Source organism: Urocitellus parryii, chromosome 8, assembly GCF_045843805.1.
Source record: "Urocitellus parryii isolate mUroPar1 chromosome 8, mUroPar1.hap1, whole genome shotgun sequence".
NCBI lineage: Eukaryota > Metazoa > Chordata > Mammalia > Rodentia > Sciuridae > Urocitellus > Urocitellus parryii.
Genome location: NC_135538.1, coordinates 27,907,249 through 27,927,388, shown reverse-complemented (window position 1 = coordinate 27,927,388; position 20,140 = coordinate 27,907,249). Strand labels below are relative to the sequence as shown.

The following is a 20,140-nucleotide window of genomic DNA, read 5'->3' as shown; positions in this document are numbered from 1 at the left end:
CTCAGTTTCCCAAGCCCCTGGGATTCAAGGCATGGGCGCCATTTTTTAATAAAATTGAATTGGTGCATATTTTTCTTTGAGACTTAATTGGTCTTTTCTTACCTAATCCATTCATACTTACAATTTCCTAACTTCTCACTTAATATTTTCTGTGTTTTACTGTTTTTTTACATTCACTTATTTACATTACAACAGACTAATTCACATTGAACTGATTTAAGTTAGTTGGCAACAGCTAATATGAATGAGTTCCTTTCATGGCCAGTTTTCTAGCTGATCAAGTCCACAGTCAATTAAAGGCTGAGTTGTGTACTGTCTTCTTTCACCACCATTTTTATTGCCACTCAAAGCACCAGTGAAAGGCAAGCTGCCAGCTCACCCTAAGATAAAGATTTTCCTCGGTTGCACATTATCTAGACTAGAAAATGAGCTGAAGTGTTTTAGTTTAAAAGCCTTTTCAACGAAGGAGCCTGCTGAGCTCAAGGCTTTCTGTGGAAGACAGAGTAAAGAATGTTAATACCAGCAATGGATTTAATTAAATGAAGAAGATGATCCTATCAACAAAACCAAGGTTTTTACAGGAAGAATTGAGAACTGTCACCAGACTGAGATTAGAGAGCTCAAACCTGAAAGATTTATGCCATCACTTTGACATGGGAAGAAATTGATACACATAGTGAGTTGCCATAATTCCCAAAATGATTGCCAAATCCAAATTGCTCTGGATGGTATTCTGCAAGCTATCAGGGTAGATAGGAATGGCACCAGCTGAAAAGATGACAAATACATCTAAAAATGTTATGTGTGTGTTTGTGTGCATATGTGCATAAAAGATATATTTATAATACATATATAAATGTATAGCACACATTTATATATAAAGTCAGCTAGAGACCAGCCAAAATGAGTTGTAGATCCAAAAGAAGTCATTACTTCCCATGGTCAAAGCATTATAAACAGTGACTGGGGATCCTACCTGGGGTTTCTCTGACTCATGTGTAATTCTGACCCAGTTGGGTAAAAAAAAGTGGTAGAGATGATAATCTAAACAAGACAGTTGAGCCTGATCATTTCCACCATACTAATGGTGACAAAGCTGAAGACAATGTCAACAAAACTGGACTATTTAATAACAGCATCCACCCACTGGGCTGGAGCTGCCTTGCCTTGCTGAGTTAAGAGGCCATCTTTTCACTGTTTTGCAAGCACACTTAAGGGACCACCCAAATTCTATGATAAAAATACAAATGTATCTCATTTCTCTAATTTAGAGAAGTTATTTTAAAAAGTAAGGCAAAGCAAACCAGATTACAGAAAATATATATGTGAGCAAGGTGACAGGAGTCCTGGGCATGAAAATCAGTATGCCATTACTATTATAATCATAATGCAAGATGATCAAGAAACAACACAGAATAAAACTTGGATTTAAATAAAGGGTACTCACTGGAAACCTAACTACAGTAACATCTGTTTTTGTGGCTTCAACCAGGAAATCCATCCAGAAGTCTACAAGTTCCTGCTTGGCTACAGGCTGTTCCGTGGTCAGCTTCACAAAATGTTTATATATCAAAATGGTCTCTACAATAGACTTGAGGTACCTGAGAGTTAAAATATAGAAAGCATATCACTTGCAAATTTAGAATCACCTGTTTCCACATATCCTGATTTTACTCTGTAACCACAATATATATAACATTAATAATTATGCATTCAGACTCACCTAACATTACTCTTTGTTACATATTATGTACTTTCACATATTGTCTCATTTAAATCTCAAAAAAATTCAATAACATGGGCTTTTATCTGCATTTCAGGGATGAGGAAACTGAGGCTTAGAAGGCTTAAATAAATTGAACTGGAGGCATACATTTACTTAAAACACAAATTTTTAAATACGTATATTCTATTCAAGGACAAGGTGAATGCACTTATTTTAAATATGCTTCTTTGAGGAACATTTCCAAAACGGAATACTCATAACAGATTATTTTGCTTCAAAGCAATTGAGCTTCTATATTGTACAAATATTCTCATCTAAGATAGATACTGCCTCAAAAGAAAAGGTTAGGAAAAATAAGAAACAAGATAATTATACGAGATAATGACTATTGTAGGCACTTTGTAGATGAAAAACATAGGAGATAACATTCCATAAAAATTAAGTTAATGGAAACCTAAGGCACTGTTTTGTTGCTGTTATTACTATTACATAAAATGGTATCTGTTTTCCTGTTATCAGAAACCAGGGCTCCTAAAGCTACAGCTGTTTGTACCTGTGCTTCAGTCTCCTTCTCTGCCACCTGGATAGTCACAGAAAAGAAACAGCAAATTTGGCTGAATGTAATACATGCATTCACTGATTCGTGTATTTCATATCATTTGTTAAATGCTTATTGTGGACATGATACTGGCTCAGGTTGCATTCTATACAGTGAAGGCAAACGTAAAAAAGTATCGTAACGCCATGAATAAATACTAGTGGAGACATAACTCAACAGCCATCCAGCTAAAGGGAACCATACAAGCAATATCAGCAGAAGCTTAACTAAAGGACGACAGGAACAAGAAAGCAAGAACTTGGGTGTGAGGCAGGGTTCAGGTATGCGTCTGCTTTATGAGCAGATGTGATTTATGAGTGTCCCAGGGTAGATAAGAGGGCTGCAAGAGGCACCTAAGACACACAAACACTTAAAACTGCACTTTGGCATGTTTGCTATGAAGAGAACAGTGAGAACCCTGGGGTGTGACAAGAGCTGAGGTCCAGACGGCTAGGAAAACCCTGTTGGCCCAGCCAAGAGATGGACTTATCCCTCAGGCTGTGAGGAACCACTGAAGGATTTCCAGGGAGTAGAAGGGTCAGACGTGCATTTTAGAGAGATGGGTGTGGGAGTGATGTGGGGGAAGACTGGCCAAAGGAGACCTGGAGGTGAGGAAGTCCTGCAGGGAGCCATGAGGGCCTCGAGACAGGGTGGTCATCTTTTCAAATGGCTCCTCTGATGTGCTCAGTCAGTGGCTGAGCTCCGAGCAGCTCTAGAAAGAGTCTCTCTCTATATTGTTGTTAATCTGTTAAAGTCTTATGGTTAATACTCAATCATTATATATGATGCATAATAAAATTAGAATTCTTTTTCAAAATGGTCCCAAATGTAGGTGAAATTTTGTTTTCATCATCTCAATGCCATATAGATAATGATAAGATTTGGTTTAATTCCAAGAATAAAAGTTTGGAATTAGAAAAACACATATACGTAGGAAACACTCAAATGTGCCCACCAAACTCTAAGTAAAAAGAAATAAAAACCAAGAATGAGAATTCCAAAATAGATCAGATCCTAAAACAAAGGCATGTGTGTTTGGAACAGAGGCCAAAGAGGCTGAGATAGACATATGGTCTCCCGGGCCCTGAACATGTACCAGATTTACAGGTATAAAATGTGTGGCCTCTGCATGGTTTATGTAGGTGACACTGGCTGACCTGGCCAGTGGATTGGTCCATGTATAGGAAAGGTTAAGTGACTTGACATCATCCATCCAAAGTCATCAGAACTTACGTTCAACATACTTTCTCTATGAACATCAACTTTCCCCCTAAATTCTGTATATTATTCTAAAAATAATAAAGTAATCTAATTGACACTTTAATATATTGAGAACAATATAAAACTGCTTGTTAAAAATACTTGTACAAACACATAAGCATTTATTATTACCATGCTGGTGTCTTCAGTTTGAAAAGCTTTTCAGATGCTTGAATGACCCTCAGGTGGTCATTCGCCAGGACACTGGCTCCCAGAAAGAATCCAACTTCCCAGTAGCTCTGGAGTTTTTCCAAGTTCCCCTTTTTGCCAAGAAGGCTACTCAGCTTCACTCCTAGGAGATTAGCAGGAAACAGAACATTACAAACACACCACAGATGGGCACAGCGAACTCTCATTACAAAGCAAAATTAAGCTTTCATCCTCTTGTAAGACACAAGTAGTTTTAAATTTCTGATTATTAAGGTGGTTTAAGAAAATGTCTGACTAATCAGAAAAGTTACTTGGAAGAATGTGAAAATTATCCTTTAATTTGAAAATCCAAAGATAATTGCCACGGTCACTTTATGTACATCCATGTATGCATAAATTAAAAGGTAATAATACTAAAGACATTGCTGGATAACATCTTTCCTTCTCTTATTACACCATGGATTCTTAAGTAATTTGAAAGAGAAGTTTCCTTAGGTTTTATATACTGAAACTTTGTCAGTTGAAGAGTAAATGTATAGTTTATATATCTTGCAAGAACAAATAATGCCACAATAGTTAATGATTTATATATAAAAACACTAATTATACTCTTATAAAGTTATAGACTGACAGATAACTGTATTGTTACTGTAACTTTCTATCATGGCTTGAAAGCAGGTAATGTGAGTCCTCCAACTTTGTTCTTTATATAAAGAAATCGCTTCTTGAGAAGTTTGCACATGCATTTTAAAAGCATTTGTTGCTGAAAAAGAATATGTCCTTATAGATTTGTTCAATGCCACTAGTATACAATACAACAAAGATAAAAATTACTGAGATTTGGGACTAGGGCAAAAAAGTAGGGCATGTCATTTCAATCTCCATATGGGGGCACAGATCACTCACGTACAGTCGAGGCAAAGTGCAGCTAGTCACTTTACTACTTCCCAGACTTAAAGAACTTGTTAATTTGTAGGTTTCTGTCCAGTACAGATGCAAATAATTTCTGTCTAGTGAAATAGATACTCCCTAAGATTTATGGCCTGTTGGATATAAACCAGCTTTTAAAAAAAATTAAACTCAGAAATCTTATCCTAACATTTCTTTGCTAATTTATTTTTTAATACATTAACTTCTTTTTTTGCCAATTTTTAATTGGTGCATTACAGTTTTACATAATAATGAAATCTGTTGTTATATATTCATACATCTATACAATACATAATATAACAGAATAATTTGGCCAATTCCCCAGTACTTCCCCCCTTTCCCCCGCCCCTCCCACCTCTGATCCCTTTCCTATACTGATCTCACTTCAATTTTCATGAGCTCAACCCATACCTTTTTTTTCTTTCTCTTTTTTTTTTCTTTCTCTCTCTTTTATTTATTTATTTTTTTGTGGTGCTGGGGATTTGAACTCAGGTCCTTGTGCATGTTAGGTAAGTACTCTACCAACTGAGCTATATCCCAGCCCCCTCCCACACCTTTCTTTTACTTTTTCCTCTCTAGGTTCTACATATGAGAGAAACATATGACCCTTGACCTTCTGAGTTTGGCTTATTTTTATTAACATAATTGTCTCTAGTTTCACCCATTTTCTGGCAAATGACATTTCATTTTTCTTTATGGCTGAATAAAACTCTCTTGTATATATATAGCACGTCATTTTTATCCATTTATCCATTGATGGACACCTAGGCTGGTCCCAAACAATAGTTTGGCTATTGTTATTTGTGCTGCTATAAACATGGGTATACATGTATTGCTGTAGTAAGAGGACTCTTGATTCTTCAGGGTAAATGCCAAGGAGTGGTATAGCTGAGTCACATGGTGGTTTCATGCCTAGTTTTTTGAGAACCTCCATACTGATTTCCAGTAGAATATACTAATTTACAATCCCACCAACAGTGTAAAAGTGTTTTTTTCTCCATATCCTCTCCAGCATTTATCATTATTGTATTCTTGATGGCTACCATTCTGACTGGTGCGAGATGAAATCTCAGTGTAGTTTTGATTTACATTTCCCTAATTGCTAATGATGTTGAATATTTTTTTCATTTATTTGTTGGTCATTTGTGAATACCTTAATTTCTTAAAAGCTCTTTGAACTGGATATCTACTCTTATTGGTTTCCACATAAACTGGGTGTTATAGTGTAGATACAAGGCTCATGTTCAGAGGTGAGATGAGTAGATTAGGGGAGCTGTAACAAACAGTGGATTAATCCCTTTGGTGGGTTAACTGGATGCTAACTGTAGACAGGCAGGGTGTGGCTGGAGGAAGTAGGTAACCATGGGTATAACTCTGGGGTTTATATATTCTGTCCCTAGACAGTGGAGCTTCCTGACCCTGCCATGCTTTGAGCATCTTTCCTCCACTGGGTCCAGACCTATAGAATCGGCTGACCATGGTTAAACTTCTGAAATTGTGAGCCAAAATGTCTTTTCTTGCTCATCAGGTCTTTTGGTCACAATGACACAAAGCTGACTAAAACACTGGGTTAAATAAAATCTTTCACATGTGTCTATTTTATATTTCCTGAGAGTCATAATTTTACCTCCTAGAAAAACATACTTAAGACAAAATAACTGTTATGGTTTGGGTCTGGAACATCCCCAGTCTCATGTGGAAAGCGTGGTCCCCCATGCAGCAAGGTTCAAAGGTGGGGTTTCTGAGAAGTGATGGATCATGAGGGGGTCTGACCTCATCAGGGGATTAATCACTGATGGCTGGATGGACTGCTGGGAGATGGGACCTGGTTGGAGGAAGAGGGTCGCTGTGGCATGCCATGGAAGAGTTGATCTTCTCCCGACCCCTCCCTTTCTCTGTCTCTGTCTCTCTTTGGCTGCTCCCTAGATACCATGAGCTGAGCACCTTTCCTCTGCCATGCGTGTTCACCATATTTCTGCCTTGGAGACAGGTGACCATGGATTGAATCCTTTGAAACCAGAAGCCAAACAAAACCTTTCATCCTCTAAGTTGTTCTTCTCAGGTATTTTGATCACAGCAACAAAAAGTTCACTAGGACAATAATCTTTAATTTTTTTCAAGTCGAAGATGTTAATTCTTCCCGTCCACAACACAATGAAGCCAGAGCATATCTCCCTTTTGCAACAAGGAAAACCAAGCCCAGAGAGGTTTTGCAACTTATCTAAGGTCACACAACTCATAAAAAGAAGGATTAGAATATTTTCATTTTAACTTTCCATTACAAAGAAGTTTAATCAGACATTAAAGTAGAAAATATGCTAATGTGAGGAACTGGGAGCGTATATCAGTGGTAGAGCACTTGCTTAGCATGCTCAAGGCCTTGGGTTCACTATCTAGCACGTCAAAAAGAGAACAAAATATATATACAGATTATAACGAATATTTTTAATTGTTCACATTTGCTATTGTTTTACCTCCCTGAATATTTTTGCTGAACCACTACAAATTAAATCGAAGACATCTTGACATTTCATTTATAAACATCACAAGATACCTAACAATTGCTCCTATCTTATTCCATTACTGCCTCTAATAAAAATAATAATTCCCTAATAGTATCTATTACTTAATCCTGACAAGTTCCCTAATTGCTCCCCAAATGCCTCCTGCAGGTTTTTTTTCCCCCTAAACCACAACCCAATAAAAGATCATTTAACTGTATTTGGGTTTTAGTGTTTCTAACTATCTTTTTAGATAATTAATCAGTCCATTTTTTTCATGACACTGACTTTTTGAAAATAGCAGGGGTACTGTCCAGTCGAATACTCTCATATTCTAGATCTGTCTGGTAGCACTTCATGGTGTGTGTAACTTCTTTGGATCTTGCAATTTCTACTAAGTGGATTTAGATCTTAAGATTCCCGTTAAACTTCTTCTTTTTTTTAGCCATTAAACATTTTTGTTGAGAATATTTCACAACCCCAGTGGCTCAGGAGGCTGAGGTGGGAGGATTGCAAGTTCAAAGCCAGCCTCAGCAATTTAGTAAGGCCCTAAGCAACTTAAGGAGACCCTTTTCTAAATAAAAAAATTTTTAAAAGGGCGAGGGATGTGGCTCAGTGGTTAAGTGTCCATAGGTTCAATCCCTGGTACCAAAAGAGAGGGAGAAGGGGACGGGGAGAGGGAATATTTCACAAGAGATTTTGTGTAGCTTATCATATCAGCAGGCACATGTCTGGCTGCCCCACAAGTAATAATAATCATTTCAAGTAGTGCTATGAGTTTGGGTCACTATCAAGCTTGATCCCTCCATTGTACAGACACATTTGTTCCTTTGTGACTAATAAGCAATCTCTGAGTTATCTTTGGTATCAGTAAATATTTCTTTTTAGATAAACACTTTCACTTAAGGGTTGTAGTTCTAATTGACCATCCTTGCCAGAATCAATTATTGTAACATCACTTTCTTTATCAACTTTATCCCTCTTTCAAATTCTTTTGTTTATTTGAAGAATGCATTCTCCTGAAGAATACATTTGTTATGCAGCATGCTTTAAGAAGAGATGTGTGGCATTGAGTGCATAATCTATAGTATCTCCTAAAAAGGAAGGGAAAGTAGTTAATTCTTCCCTTACAATTTCCAGTTTTCTGAGAAGGTGGCTCCCCTCTACTTTGTGGTTGGTGACAGTTTTTGGTTTTGTTTTGATTATTTTTTTTCTGGGTTATCTTACAGACTCATTTTTATATTTGGTAATATAAATTTTATATTCAATAATTTTTTAATGCTCATGAAAATGAGATTCAAATGATGGTTTGTCTCAATTCCAAACCGTGTTCTTTTACCACATCATATTGCTGCTGGGGACCCAAACCTATAATTCTGACCCTCTCCCATAAAATGTCTCATAGTTGAAAAATTCCACAGAAGACGAGAGAGAATCACCTTTTATTTAGCTAAAAGTTTGAATATTAATTTTAAGGCTTATAAAGCCCAAAAAGAAAAAAAGATGCAAGATGTGGTTCTGCACTTTTAAATCCTAGTTTTCAATAGTCTAAACATCCATGACTCTTCCAAAACTGGAAAAGTAAAATAGACCCAGAGGCAGTTAGTCATAACCTTAAGCAAACACAACTAGAATGAAGAGTCTGCTATGGTCTGGACACAGTTTGAGGGCGTCTTCCAAAGGTGCATGAGCTGGCAGCTTAGTCTGCAGTGCAGGGATGCTGGGAGGTGGTGGAAACTTGAAGAGGTGGAGCCTAGGGGGAGGGAGTAGGTCATGGGAGATGCCGTCCTCACTGTCCTCAGAAAAGATCAAGGTAGTCTGCGTAGGATGTTCATTAGATCTCATGAGAATGAGTTGCTAAATAAAAATAAGCCTGATCCTGGAATCACACTCTGGCTTCCTGTCTCTCTTGCTTTCCTGTGATCCCTCCCTCTTACAGGTGCTCCTACCATAATGACATCCACCATGATGTATTATAACCAAGGGGTCCTACAATAAAAATGAAATCATTGGCACCACCCAATCTTGGACTTTCAGCCTCCAAAACTGTGAGCTAAACAGACATCATTTCTTTACAAAATACCCAGCCTCAAGTATGTTGTTATAGTAACAGAAAATGGACCAATAGAGATATTAGGCAACATATCATAACACTTGAGAATAACTTCTTACATTTGAGATTTTAAACTTAAGATATATGTTTAGAAAGCTTCAGATTCAGTGCTCATCTTATGACATTTTAATTTTTAATAGTTTTCCCTTTGTAAATACAACAAAATTTCAAAAAGCTGTTAAAGAAGGGATTTCATAAAGGAAAATCTGATTAATTTTTCAGTAATTTGAACTAATTTGTTTGGTGGTATTGGGGATTGAACCCAGGGGGCTGTATCACGGAGCTACAATCCCTAGGTCTTTCTTATTTTTTATTTTGAGGCAGGGTCTATCTAAGTTGCTGAGGCTGGCCTTGAACTTGTGACCCTTCTGCCTCACACTCCTGAGCTGCTAGGATTACAGGTGTATACCACCCCACCCAGCTAACTCAGACTAATTTGAGTATAGGAAGTGACCAACAGAAAGAATGGAAGAAGACCATAAATTACTGAAAAATTTGATTAGAGTGTTTAATAAAAAAATGCAACCATATATCTTTAAAATACACTAAATATGTCATTAGTTTTATTTTCATTATGTTATTAATATCATTATAATATTGTCCCACTAACTTATTTAACCCACCACCTTGAAAACCCATTTAATCTTAATATATAAAAATCAACCTATTTTAATTGGCATTAATTTACGATTGAAAAGAACTATGCTAATGAACTACTTTTTTCATTATTGAATGGCATACCCCATTTAGGTATATAGCACAGTATTATAGAAGGCTAAAACATAGTTTTTATTAAGCTAAATTCTTACAGTAGCTAAAAATTCATCATAAAGTCATATCTTAAATCTGTGCATGCTGTAAAATTTCAAAAATTTTAAATCCAACTTCATATATTTTCAAATACTTATTCAACATGTGTTATGAGTTTTAAAAAGTTATGTTTACTTTGCAATTTTATGTTACAATTCCTTAAACCTTGGATTGCTGACTGTCTTATTTTTTACTCCACTTCAAAATGAGACTTAGAATGTATATTTTTCAAGCAAGTATTAACTGCTTTACCTACAAATGTAAAAACCAATGTCAAATCCTATGAGAATTTACTCTTTGACCAAACTTCACTTTGAATTCTAAGAACAGAGCAATAAAAATTATTAACATAAAAGGGTTTTTGGCTAGAGATCTAAAATAAATCTTAAATACAATATTTTACTCTAATTTCTGAAAAGCACAAGTTGTAATATATTTTCTCTGATTTCATTTACCAATGAAAAAAATATTTAAAATAGAGCTTTCTGCCTTTAATACCACTGCAGTCTAGTAGTAATAAGTTATTTTTTCATTCTTTTAGATTGAGACTTAAAAAAATTATTACTTGGGCTGGGATTATGGCTCAGCGGTAGGGTGCTCGTCTAGCACGGGCACGACCTGGGTTCGATTCTCAGCACCACATAAAAATAAAGGCATTGTGTTGTGTATATCTACAAAAAAAAAAAAAAAAAAAAGATTCTCTCTCTCACTCTTTCTCTAAAAAACATTACTACTATACTCAAACTTTATCTTCCTGCAAAAATTTCCCAGAACATTACATAAGAATATCTTATAAATGCTTCCCAAATAATATTTAAAAGCCCAGGACTCATTTTTCTTTAAAGAAAATTAGAACATTCCCCAGTTTAAAACTTTAAAGGAAAATTTTTTCTACAATGCATAGCTTTATTAAGATCAATTTTTTTTCCTTTCTGAAAACTAAAGCCAAAGACTTCTATGTCTGTAATAATAACTCCTCCAAGAGTTATTATGGAAAGAGGGTAGTCAGACACTCAAGAGAACAAAATCTGATTACCACAGATGGTATTCTAGCATCCAAAAATCTTTTTAAAAAAGTCAAAGTCAAAAACGAAGAAAAATCACTCAAAATTTATCTACAAAGACAACCTAATTTTTTGTTTTGTTTTTGTTTTTTGATACTAGAAATTGAACCCAGGGTGCCTAACCACTGAGCTACATCCCCAGCCTGGTGTGGGTTTTGTTTTGTTTTGTTATCCTTTTTATTTTAAGACAGGGTCTCACTGAGTTGCCTAGGGCCTTGCTAAGATGCTGAGGCTGGCTTTGAACTTGTGATCTCCTGCCTCAGCCTCCGGAGCTGCCGGAATTACAGGCATATGCCACCACACCCAGCAAAATACCCTTATTCAGATTCCAAAAACAGGTCAGCAGATGGGACGCCGTCTACAGATAAGAGACAAATGCACACTTTATCATGATGACAATTCAGAGACGGACTCTAAGACCAGTCACTGCCAAGACTGCCATCTACTTGACCTGTTCCAGGAACTTTGGAGGTTCCACTACCAACATCCATGAAGCCACAGGGATGGGTGTGTTAAAAAAAACAGAAAAAGGAAATAGAGGTATGATTTTCATTTTTATTTTAAGAAGCTCTGGGAAAACACAATCTTAAATAGGAAACTGATGTTCCACAAAACATTTACCTTATTTGGGAGTCGGTGGCTGAATGCAGGGCCCCCAACTAATATCATCAATATTGGTTTAAGCGAGAACAATAAATGTTAAACAGGGGCTTTTGGAAACAAGTAAAATAAACTAAAACCTGAACTATATTCTAATAGCAGAATTCATCAGAATTCATACCATAGTATGAAATTTGAAGCAAGGAGATATAATAAATCTTTTTCCCCCAGGAAGTCAGATGAGATAGCAAAAGAATTTATCCACTCATGATTCTGTTTCCTTGTACCAAGTTTAGGTCTAGTTTCTTGATTTCCACGTAAAATATCAAGCTGTAATTACCAACTTTCCGAAGCTCAAAGGAAGATTCAAACTGGTGCCCAGCTGCTAGGAGAAGGACCGCGTAATTAATTCCTGACTGTAGTGTTGGCTCAGATTCAAATGCCTTTTTGAACCTAAAAGGAAAAAAAAAAAAAAAAAAAAAAGACCAAATGTACAAGTTTACTTTCTCAATCATGAAACCGTGGGTGAGCAATGACTTCTGTTTGCATAACTCCAGTGCCTGGGCAAAAATATTCCACTGGCCTTCACCCCAGAGTCCAGTGTGCTATTAGGATTAAATGCTTAAGTAACTGCATATCCTTGTCCCCATCCCTGTTTCATTCCCCTACTTAATATACCCTCAACCTAGTGACCCCAGGCTTTAAAAAAAAAATAATCTCAACTGTCTACTAGAAATGCACAAATATACAAAAAATAAGGTTAAAAAAAATGAAACCCCTAAACATACTTTAAAAAGACACAGCATGGAAGTGGGTCATCTGGAGAACATACTGGAAGGACAAGAGTGACATTGAAGTAACAAAAAAAATGTCAATTACAGGAAGAAATAAGAAAATCAGAGATTGTGCCTCTGCATACTAATTTTGGCTCAAAGAGTATCAGAACCCATTTCTGAATATGCATGAAACAGAATATCAACCTTTGAAAACACTTCAGCATCTGAAAGGACTTCAGTGTTTGAATATGCACTGTATTTTCAAGGTAACACTTCCTAGGAGCCATTCAAGGGCTTCCACACATAAATCATTAAACAGGCAATGATATTCGATATTATTTCAAATGGGCCCGCAGAGAAGAAAATGAAAATAAATATCCCAGTGACTACTAGAGTCCATCTGAGACAAATGCATAAAAAAATGAAATCTTTATTTAAAGAAAAATCATAGTGAGGAAAATACAAAGACTAAATTTCTAATAAGTGACCATTTGAAGATCCAAAAACAGATTATGTAAGAGAAATACATTATAATTCCAACAGAGAGGCTATCCCGACTCAAAGCATCCCTGTGTAAATGAAAGGCAGAAATAGCAAATATGATGGTAGGCACAATAGGATGCATAATATTATTGGCTTTTTAAAATATACTTAACACTTCCCATATTTTAAAATAAGTTAAACATCAACAAAAAGATGATGAAATATATTTTTCTGAATATTGAAGATGCAGGGCCTCTTTTAAGGGTCTCAATTTTCATGCCAATAAACATGTGAATATTTATTATGTTAACAGAATTGAAAACTTGGGGCTTAATGGGTTAAGTTGAACAAACATCTCTAAATGGAAACCAAAGTCAAACAAATATTCATCTTAACTAGTTGGTTCCGATAGTTTTGTACCTGTGGAATATGAAAAAAAAAATTCCAACTGCATCACTACAGGTGATGAAAAAGTATGTTTATCTTTTTAGAAGTATAACTGTTTCCATCTTAAAATGGAAAAAGTATGTGCCAGACTGCTGACATTCAAAGTCATATCAAGGAGAGATATGACTTAAAAATCTTTTGATTTTTTTTAAGTCTTAACTTGGTCTCTGTTCAGAGGTTGAGTTCCAACAAAAATGAATTTAGGAGAAGACAGAAGTTATATTTTTTTGTTTAATTCGTATGAAGATACACAATATTTTCAACAAATTTTTGCTTTCCCTGAAACAAAGAATATAAAATATTACTCTTAAAGATATAGAAAGGAAGATTCAAAAAGCAAACTATGCACATCAACAAATATTTACTGAGATGGAATCTCAGTGTAGTTTTGATCTGCATTTCTAGAGATATTGCTAGAGATTTCATCTGTGAAGTGCCTGGTTCCTTAGCCCATTTATTGATTAGGGTATTTGTTTTTTGGTGTTAAGTTTTCTGAGTTCTTTGTATATCCTGGAGATTAATGCTCTGTCTGAGGTGCTGGTGGCAAAGATTTCCTCCCATTCTGTAGGGTCTCTGTTCATTATCTTGATTGTTTTCTTTCTGTGAAGAACCTTTTCAGTTTGATACCGTCCCATTTACTGACTCCTGATTTTACTTCTTGTGCTTTAGGAGTTTTATTGAAGAAGTTGCTTCCCAAACTGACATGGTGGAGAGTTGGGCCTACATTTTCTTCTAGCAGGTGCAGAGTCTCTGGCCTAATGTCTAAGCCCTTGATCCATTTTAAGTTGAGTTTTGTGCAAGGGAAGAGATAGAGGTTCAATTTCATTCTTCTACATGTGGATTTCCAGTTCTCCCAGCAACATTTGTTGAAGAGGCTATCTTTTCTCCAATGTATGTTTATGGTGCCTTTGTCTAGGATGAGTTAACTGTATTTATGTGGGTGTGACTCTGTGTCTTCTAATCTGTTCCACTGGTCTTCATGTCTGTTTTGGGGCCAATATCATGCCATTTTTATTACTCTTGCTCTGAATATAATTTAAGTTCCACTATTGTGATACCTCCTGCATCATTTTTCTTGCTAAGTATTTCTTTGGCTATTCTGGGCCTCCTGTTTTTCCAAATGAATTTTGCGACTGACTGCTTTTTGTATTTCTATGAAGAAAGTTATTGAAATTTTAATAGGAATTGCATTCAATCTGTATAGCACTTAAAATGGTAATATGACCATTTTAACAATATTAATTCTTCCTATTCAAGAGCATGGGAGATCAAAACTACACTGAGATTCCATCTCACGCCAGTCAGAACAGAAATTACCAGGAATATAAGCAACAATAAATATTGGAGAGAATGTGGGGGAAAAGGTACACTTATACATTGTTGGTTGGACTGCAAATTGGTGCAACCATTTTGGAAAGCAGTATGGAAATTCCTGAGAAAACTTGGAATGGAACCAACATTTGACTCTGTTATCCCATTCCTTGATTTAAATCCAAAGGATTTAAAATCAGCATACTACAGTGATGCAGCCACTTCAATGTTTAAAGCAGCTCAATTCACAACAGCCAATTTATTGAACCAATCTAGGTTCTCTTCAACAGATGAATGGATAAAGAAAATGTGGTATATATACACAATGAAATTATGGCATTTGCTAGTAAATGGATGGAACTGGAGAATATCATGCTAAGTGAAATAAGCCAGTCCCAAAACAACAAAGACAGAATGTTCTCTGTGATATGCAGATGCTAACCCACAACAAGGGAGAGGAAGATTATAAGTTCATTGGACTAGACAAAGGGGAATGAAGTGAAGGGAGGGGGGATTGGAACAGGAAAGACAGTAAAATAAATTGCACATATCTGTCCTATCCTCATACATGAATGTAAGACTAATGTAACTCCATGTCATGTACAACCACAATAATCGGACCCTAAATGGAAAAAGTTATACCTATTCTATGTATGTATGATATTTCAAAATATGCTCTACTGTCATGTAAAAAATTAAAAATATATTTTAAAAAAACAAATATTAACTGAGTATTTCCTATGTGTCCAAACAAACCAAAAGGAATATTTGAGCTTATGTTTATTTTTCTGCTACTATAAACAATGTATATTTTCATTTAATTAAAAATGTGAATACCAATAACATTATTATTTTTCTAGGGCTTACATCACCTCATGACAGCAACCTGAATACTGAGGAAAAAATCTTAACATTTCCTGCATTTCCCAGAGATTAAAATAGCATATAGGCTTATTACTGAAGAAGTAAAATCTCATCATATATCACTAATATGTCACAAAGGAAAAGTGGGAGTTCTTACAAACTGTGAAAGTACGGTATTTCTTAACAGATATTTGCCAATATCAAAACCTAGAATTTTAACTATGAACTTTGCAAATTACTTCTCTGACATCTCTTCCACTATGGGATCAAAAGAGTCAATGGTTGAAATGTTTTGGGATGTTGGAGGTGATTTTTTTCCCTTGCTTGATAAAGAAAATGTGGTAAATATGCACAATGAAGCCATAAAGAAGAACTCAGCCATAAAGAAGAACTCGGCCATAAAGAAGAATGACTTTGGGGCTGGAGTTGTGACTCAGCGGTAGAGTGCTTGCCCAGCGAGTGTGGGGCCCTGGATTAGATCCTCAGCACCACATAAAAATAAAATAAATGTATTGTGTCATCTACAACTAAAAAATAATTTTTTTAAAAAAAGAAGAAGAAGAATGACTTGATGGCATTTGCTGGTAAATGGAGACCATCAGGCCAAACGAAATAAGCCAGACTCAGCTAAAAGTCAAATGTTTTCTCTGGTTTGCAGAAATAAGTCCAAAATAAGGGTGGGGGCAGGAGGGAGACAAAGAAGAATGTAGAAAGGGAAAAAGATATGTGTTGGGGGGGGTTCCATCAAAATAGAAGAAAGATCAGTGGAGTAGATGAAGGGAACTGAGGGGTAGGAAGAAGAGACAGGATAAGGAAGAACAGCAGAATGAATGTGACCTTCCTTCCCTATGCATATATATGAACATACCAGAATGAATCTCACTATCATGTATATTCACAAGACACTGACTATTAAAAAAAAAAAACTAAAAGTAAATGGCGGAAAGATCAGCAGAGTAGAAGGAAGGGAAGAGTGAGAGGGAGGAGGGGAGGAAAACAGGAAGCACTGGGGATTGAATTAGAGCAAACTATATTTCATGCTTTTATAATTGTGTCAACATGAATCCTAATGCTATGTATAACTAAAAAGACCCAATGGAAGAAAAAAAACCTAAAGTTTAAAAAAAAAAAGCAACTATGCATATCTGTTGGCACAGAAATTATACATTTACCAATTTGTACCAAGAAAAAGCACTAACTACATAATCAGAAATTTAATTACAGAGATATCTGTTACAAGACAAAAAAAATAAGTCTAAATTTCCAATAATAATATACAGGGTAATATGGAGTAGAGTATATTCTAAATGTTGGAAAGCTAAGTAGACTTCTGTACTGTAGAAGAAGAGTGAACGTGGAGAGGAAAACTTGTTGTTCCTGGTATGAGGTAGTATTGGCTTCTACACGGAAGCTATCAGTCCTGCCAGAACAACTGGGCAGGGGGATACATACCAAAAACATATTTTTATAGACTTTGAAGATCTATGGAAACAACAACAAAATCATCGAAATAAAACTCTAGAGGGGGACATGCCCTTCCAAGATGAGAAGCCTTGCTGCTGGCCATGCTGCATTAGCTGGTTCTGACTAAAGATTAGACTCAGCCCTGGCAGAGGCAGAGTAACTCTGTCTATCAGGAAAATGAGGGACTAGTGGATTTCTTGACAAATGCAGGGGTTTTTAACTGGAGGAGCCTCTGCCCTGTGGTTCCGGTTCTCTCCAGGAGACACATGTTGAATGCTGGGTTGAATAAGAGGCTGGTGGTGGAGTAAGGCTGGGATGGCAAGGTGAAGCCTCCCCATGTCTGACAGTGCTCAAGAGAAAAGTCCATTAGGTAGAGGAGGCTGCAAAATACCTATAAAAGTTCTCCCTTTTAGGGAATTTACCAAAATTTGGATCTAAGGGATATGTGAGAATAAAGAACAAAACCCCAAAAGGCAGGCATGAAATCTCCCATGGTATTTCAGAGATCAGGAGATAACAGACCCACTGAACTCTCAGCCAAAAGCCAAAGAGGGTCACAACCAAGAAATAGGTACAAAACTGAGATAGACTGAGTCAACTAAAATTGAAACCCAGACTCAAGCCAAACTGCGTGTGTTGAGGTAAACCACTTCTTAGCCTATCTGGTTATCAGAGGAAAGGATGGCCTCTGTGAGAGAAAATAAAAAAATCATCCTCAGTCTCAATAATTCTGAAATACAAAATGTCTGGTATACAACAAAGAATGAGGAGATGTGCAAAGAGCCGGGGAAATGTGACCCATGAACAAGAGCAATACAGGTGGGAAAAGGTGACTGTTTGATAATTTAGATGTCGGGTTTGGAGAGAAGAACTTTAAAAGAATGATTAGAAATATGGTGAGGAAAGTGGGGTGTAGTGGCACACACCTGTCATCTCAGTCACTTGGGAGGCTGAAACAAGAAGACAGCAAGTTTGAGGCCAGCCGCAGCAAATAAGCAAGACCCTGTCTCAAAATAAAAAGGGCTGGGGATGTAACGTAGAGGTAATGAATGCATTGTTGGGTTCGATCCCCAGTAACCCCCTTCCCCAAAAAAGAAATACGGTAAAAAAAAAAAAATGGAGAAAGAGAGAAACAAAATGGATTAAAAAAAAAGCAACTTAAATGAAATTGGAATTGTTAAAAAAAAATCAAATAATCTAGAACTAAAATATATTATACCTGTTGTGGTTTGGATGTGAGGTGTCCCCCAAAAGCTTATGTGTGAAACAATGTTTGAAGGCTTAGAGGAGAAATGATTAGGTTATGAGAGCCTTAACCCAATCAGTGTGTTAATCCTCTGGTAGGGGTTGGTAACTGAAGGCAGGTAGGGTATGGCTACAAGAGGTGGGTCACTGGATATATATATATACACATTTTTTTCCCCTAGATGAGCAGAGCTCTCTCTGCTTACTGGTTTCTCTGCTTCTTGACCTGCTCTCCTCCACCATACTCTTCCACCATGATGTTCTGTCACACCTCAAGCCCCAAGGAATGGAGCTGGCTGTCTATGGACTGAGACCTCTGAAACCACGAGCCCCCAAATAAACTTTTCCTCCTCCAAAATTGTTCTTATTGTGTCTTTTAGTCATAGCAGCGGAAAAGCTGACTAAAATCATACCTGAAAATAAAACTTACTGTATGGGTTTAACAGCAGACTAAACAGAAGAGAAGATACTTTGGGTAAAACTGAAAAACATGTTAATAGAAATATTAAAACGGAAGCAGAGGGAGAAACAACCCACAACAGAGCCGAGGGGACATATGGGGACCTCGTTAAATAATCTAACATATGTATTCCTGTAGCCCCAGAAGAAAAGAAAAGAAAGAATCTGTGCCACAAGAAGTATTTGAAGATAGGGATAAAATATTCTCAAACTGATAAAAAACATCAACCCCCAGATTCAAGAAGTTGAACAAAACTCAAGCAGGATAAGATAAAACATTCACATTCTAGTGCTGACACAGAAAACACAAAGAAAAAAAAATTTTTTTTGAGACACAGGGTCTCACTATGTTGCCCAGGCTGTTCTAGATATTGTGTCCTCAAGTCATCCTCCCACCTCAGCCTGCTGAGTAGCTGGGATGACAGTGTGCCACCATACCCGACTTCAGAGAATAAACTAGAATTAACCAGGAAAAAATATATTTTGCCTTCCAAGGAGCAATAAAATTACTAGTTGACTTGGCAATGCAAACTATGGAAGTTAGAAGGCAATGAAATGACATCTTTAGCAGAATAAAAGAAAATAAAGGTATAAGATGTTTACAGACAGGGCAAAACTAGGAAAATCAGCTGCCAGCATATTAAAAGTTCTGGTGCATAAGTCTTTGATCCACTCTAAGTTGATTTTTGTGCAGGGTGATAGATACAGGTTTAATTTCATTTTGCTACATCTGGATTTCCAGTTTTCCCAGCACCATTTGTTGAACAGGCTATTTTTTCTCCAATATATGTTTTTGGCACCTTTGTCTAGTATGAGATAACTGTATTTATGTGGGTTTGTCTCTGTGTCTTCTATTTTATACCATAGATCTACATGTTTGTTTTGGTGCCAATACCATGCTGTTTTTGTTGCTGCAGCTCTTTAGTGTAGTTTAAGGTTTTGTAATGTGATGGCTCCTGCTTCACTCTTCTTGCTAAGGATTGCTTTGGCTATTCTGGGTGTCTTATTTTTCCAGATAAATTTCATGATTGATTTTTCTACTTCCATAAAGAATGTCATTGGAATTTTAATAGAAATTGCATTAAATACGAATTTTTTAACAAGACTCCTAAAGCACAAGAAGTAAAATTAAGAATCAAAAATTTTTAATTTGATGGACTCAAACTAAAAAGTTTTTCAGCAAAGGAAACAATCAATAACATAAAGACAGCCTAAAGAATGGGAGAAAATCTTTACCACATGCACCAGAGATACAACATTAATCTCTAGGATATATAAAGAACTCAAAAAACTTAACACCAAAAAACAAGTAACCCAAACAATAAATGGGTTAAGGAAC

At 36.3% G+C, this 20,140-nt stretch overlaps 1 protein-coding gene across 4 annotated transcripts in view; it reads right to left on the bottom strand.

The window, feature by feature from the left end:
* Positions 1-20,140, bottom strand: part of Map3k5 (mitogen-activated protein kinase kinase kinase 5) — a 203,065-nt gene that overhangs the window by 86,623 nt on the left and 96,302 nt on the right. For all 4 annotated transcript variants that reach the window (XM_026391862.2, XM_026391861.2, XM_026391864.2 and 1 more), the window contains exons 8-10: positions 12,093-12,205; positions 3,717-3,876; positions 1,448-1,601 (exon numbers count right to left, since the gene is read on the bottom strand). In XM_026391862.2, coding sequence (XP_026247647.1) covers positions 1,448-1,601; positions 3,717-3,876; positions 12,093-12,205 — 427 coding nt within the window. The remainder of the gene's footprint in view (positions 1-1,447; positions 1,602-3,716; positions 3,877-12,092; positions 12,206-20,140) is intronic.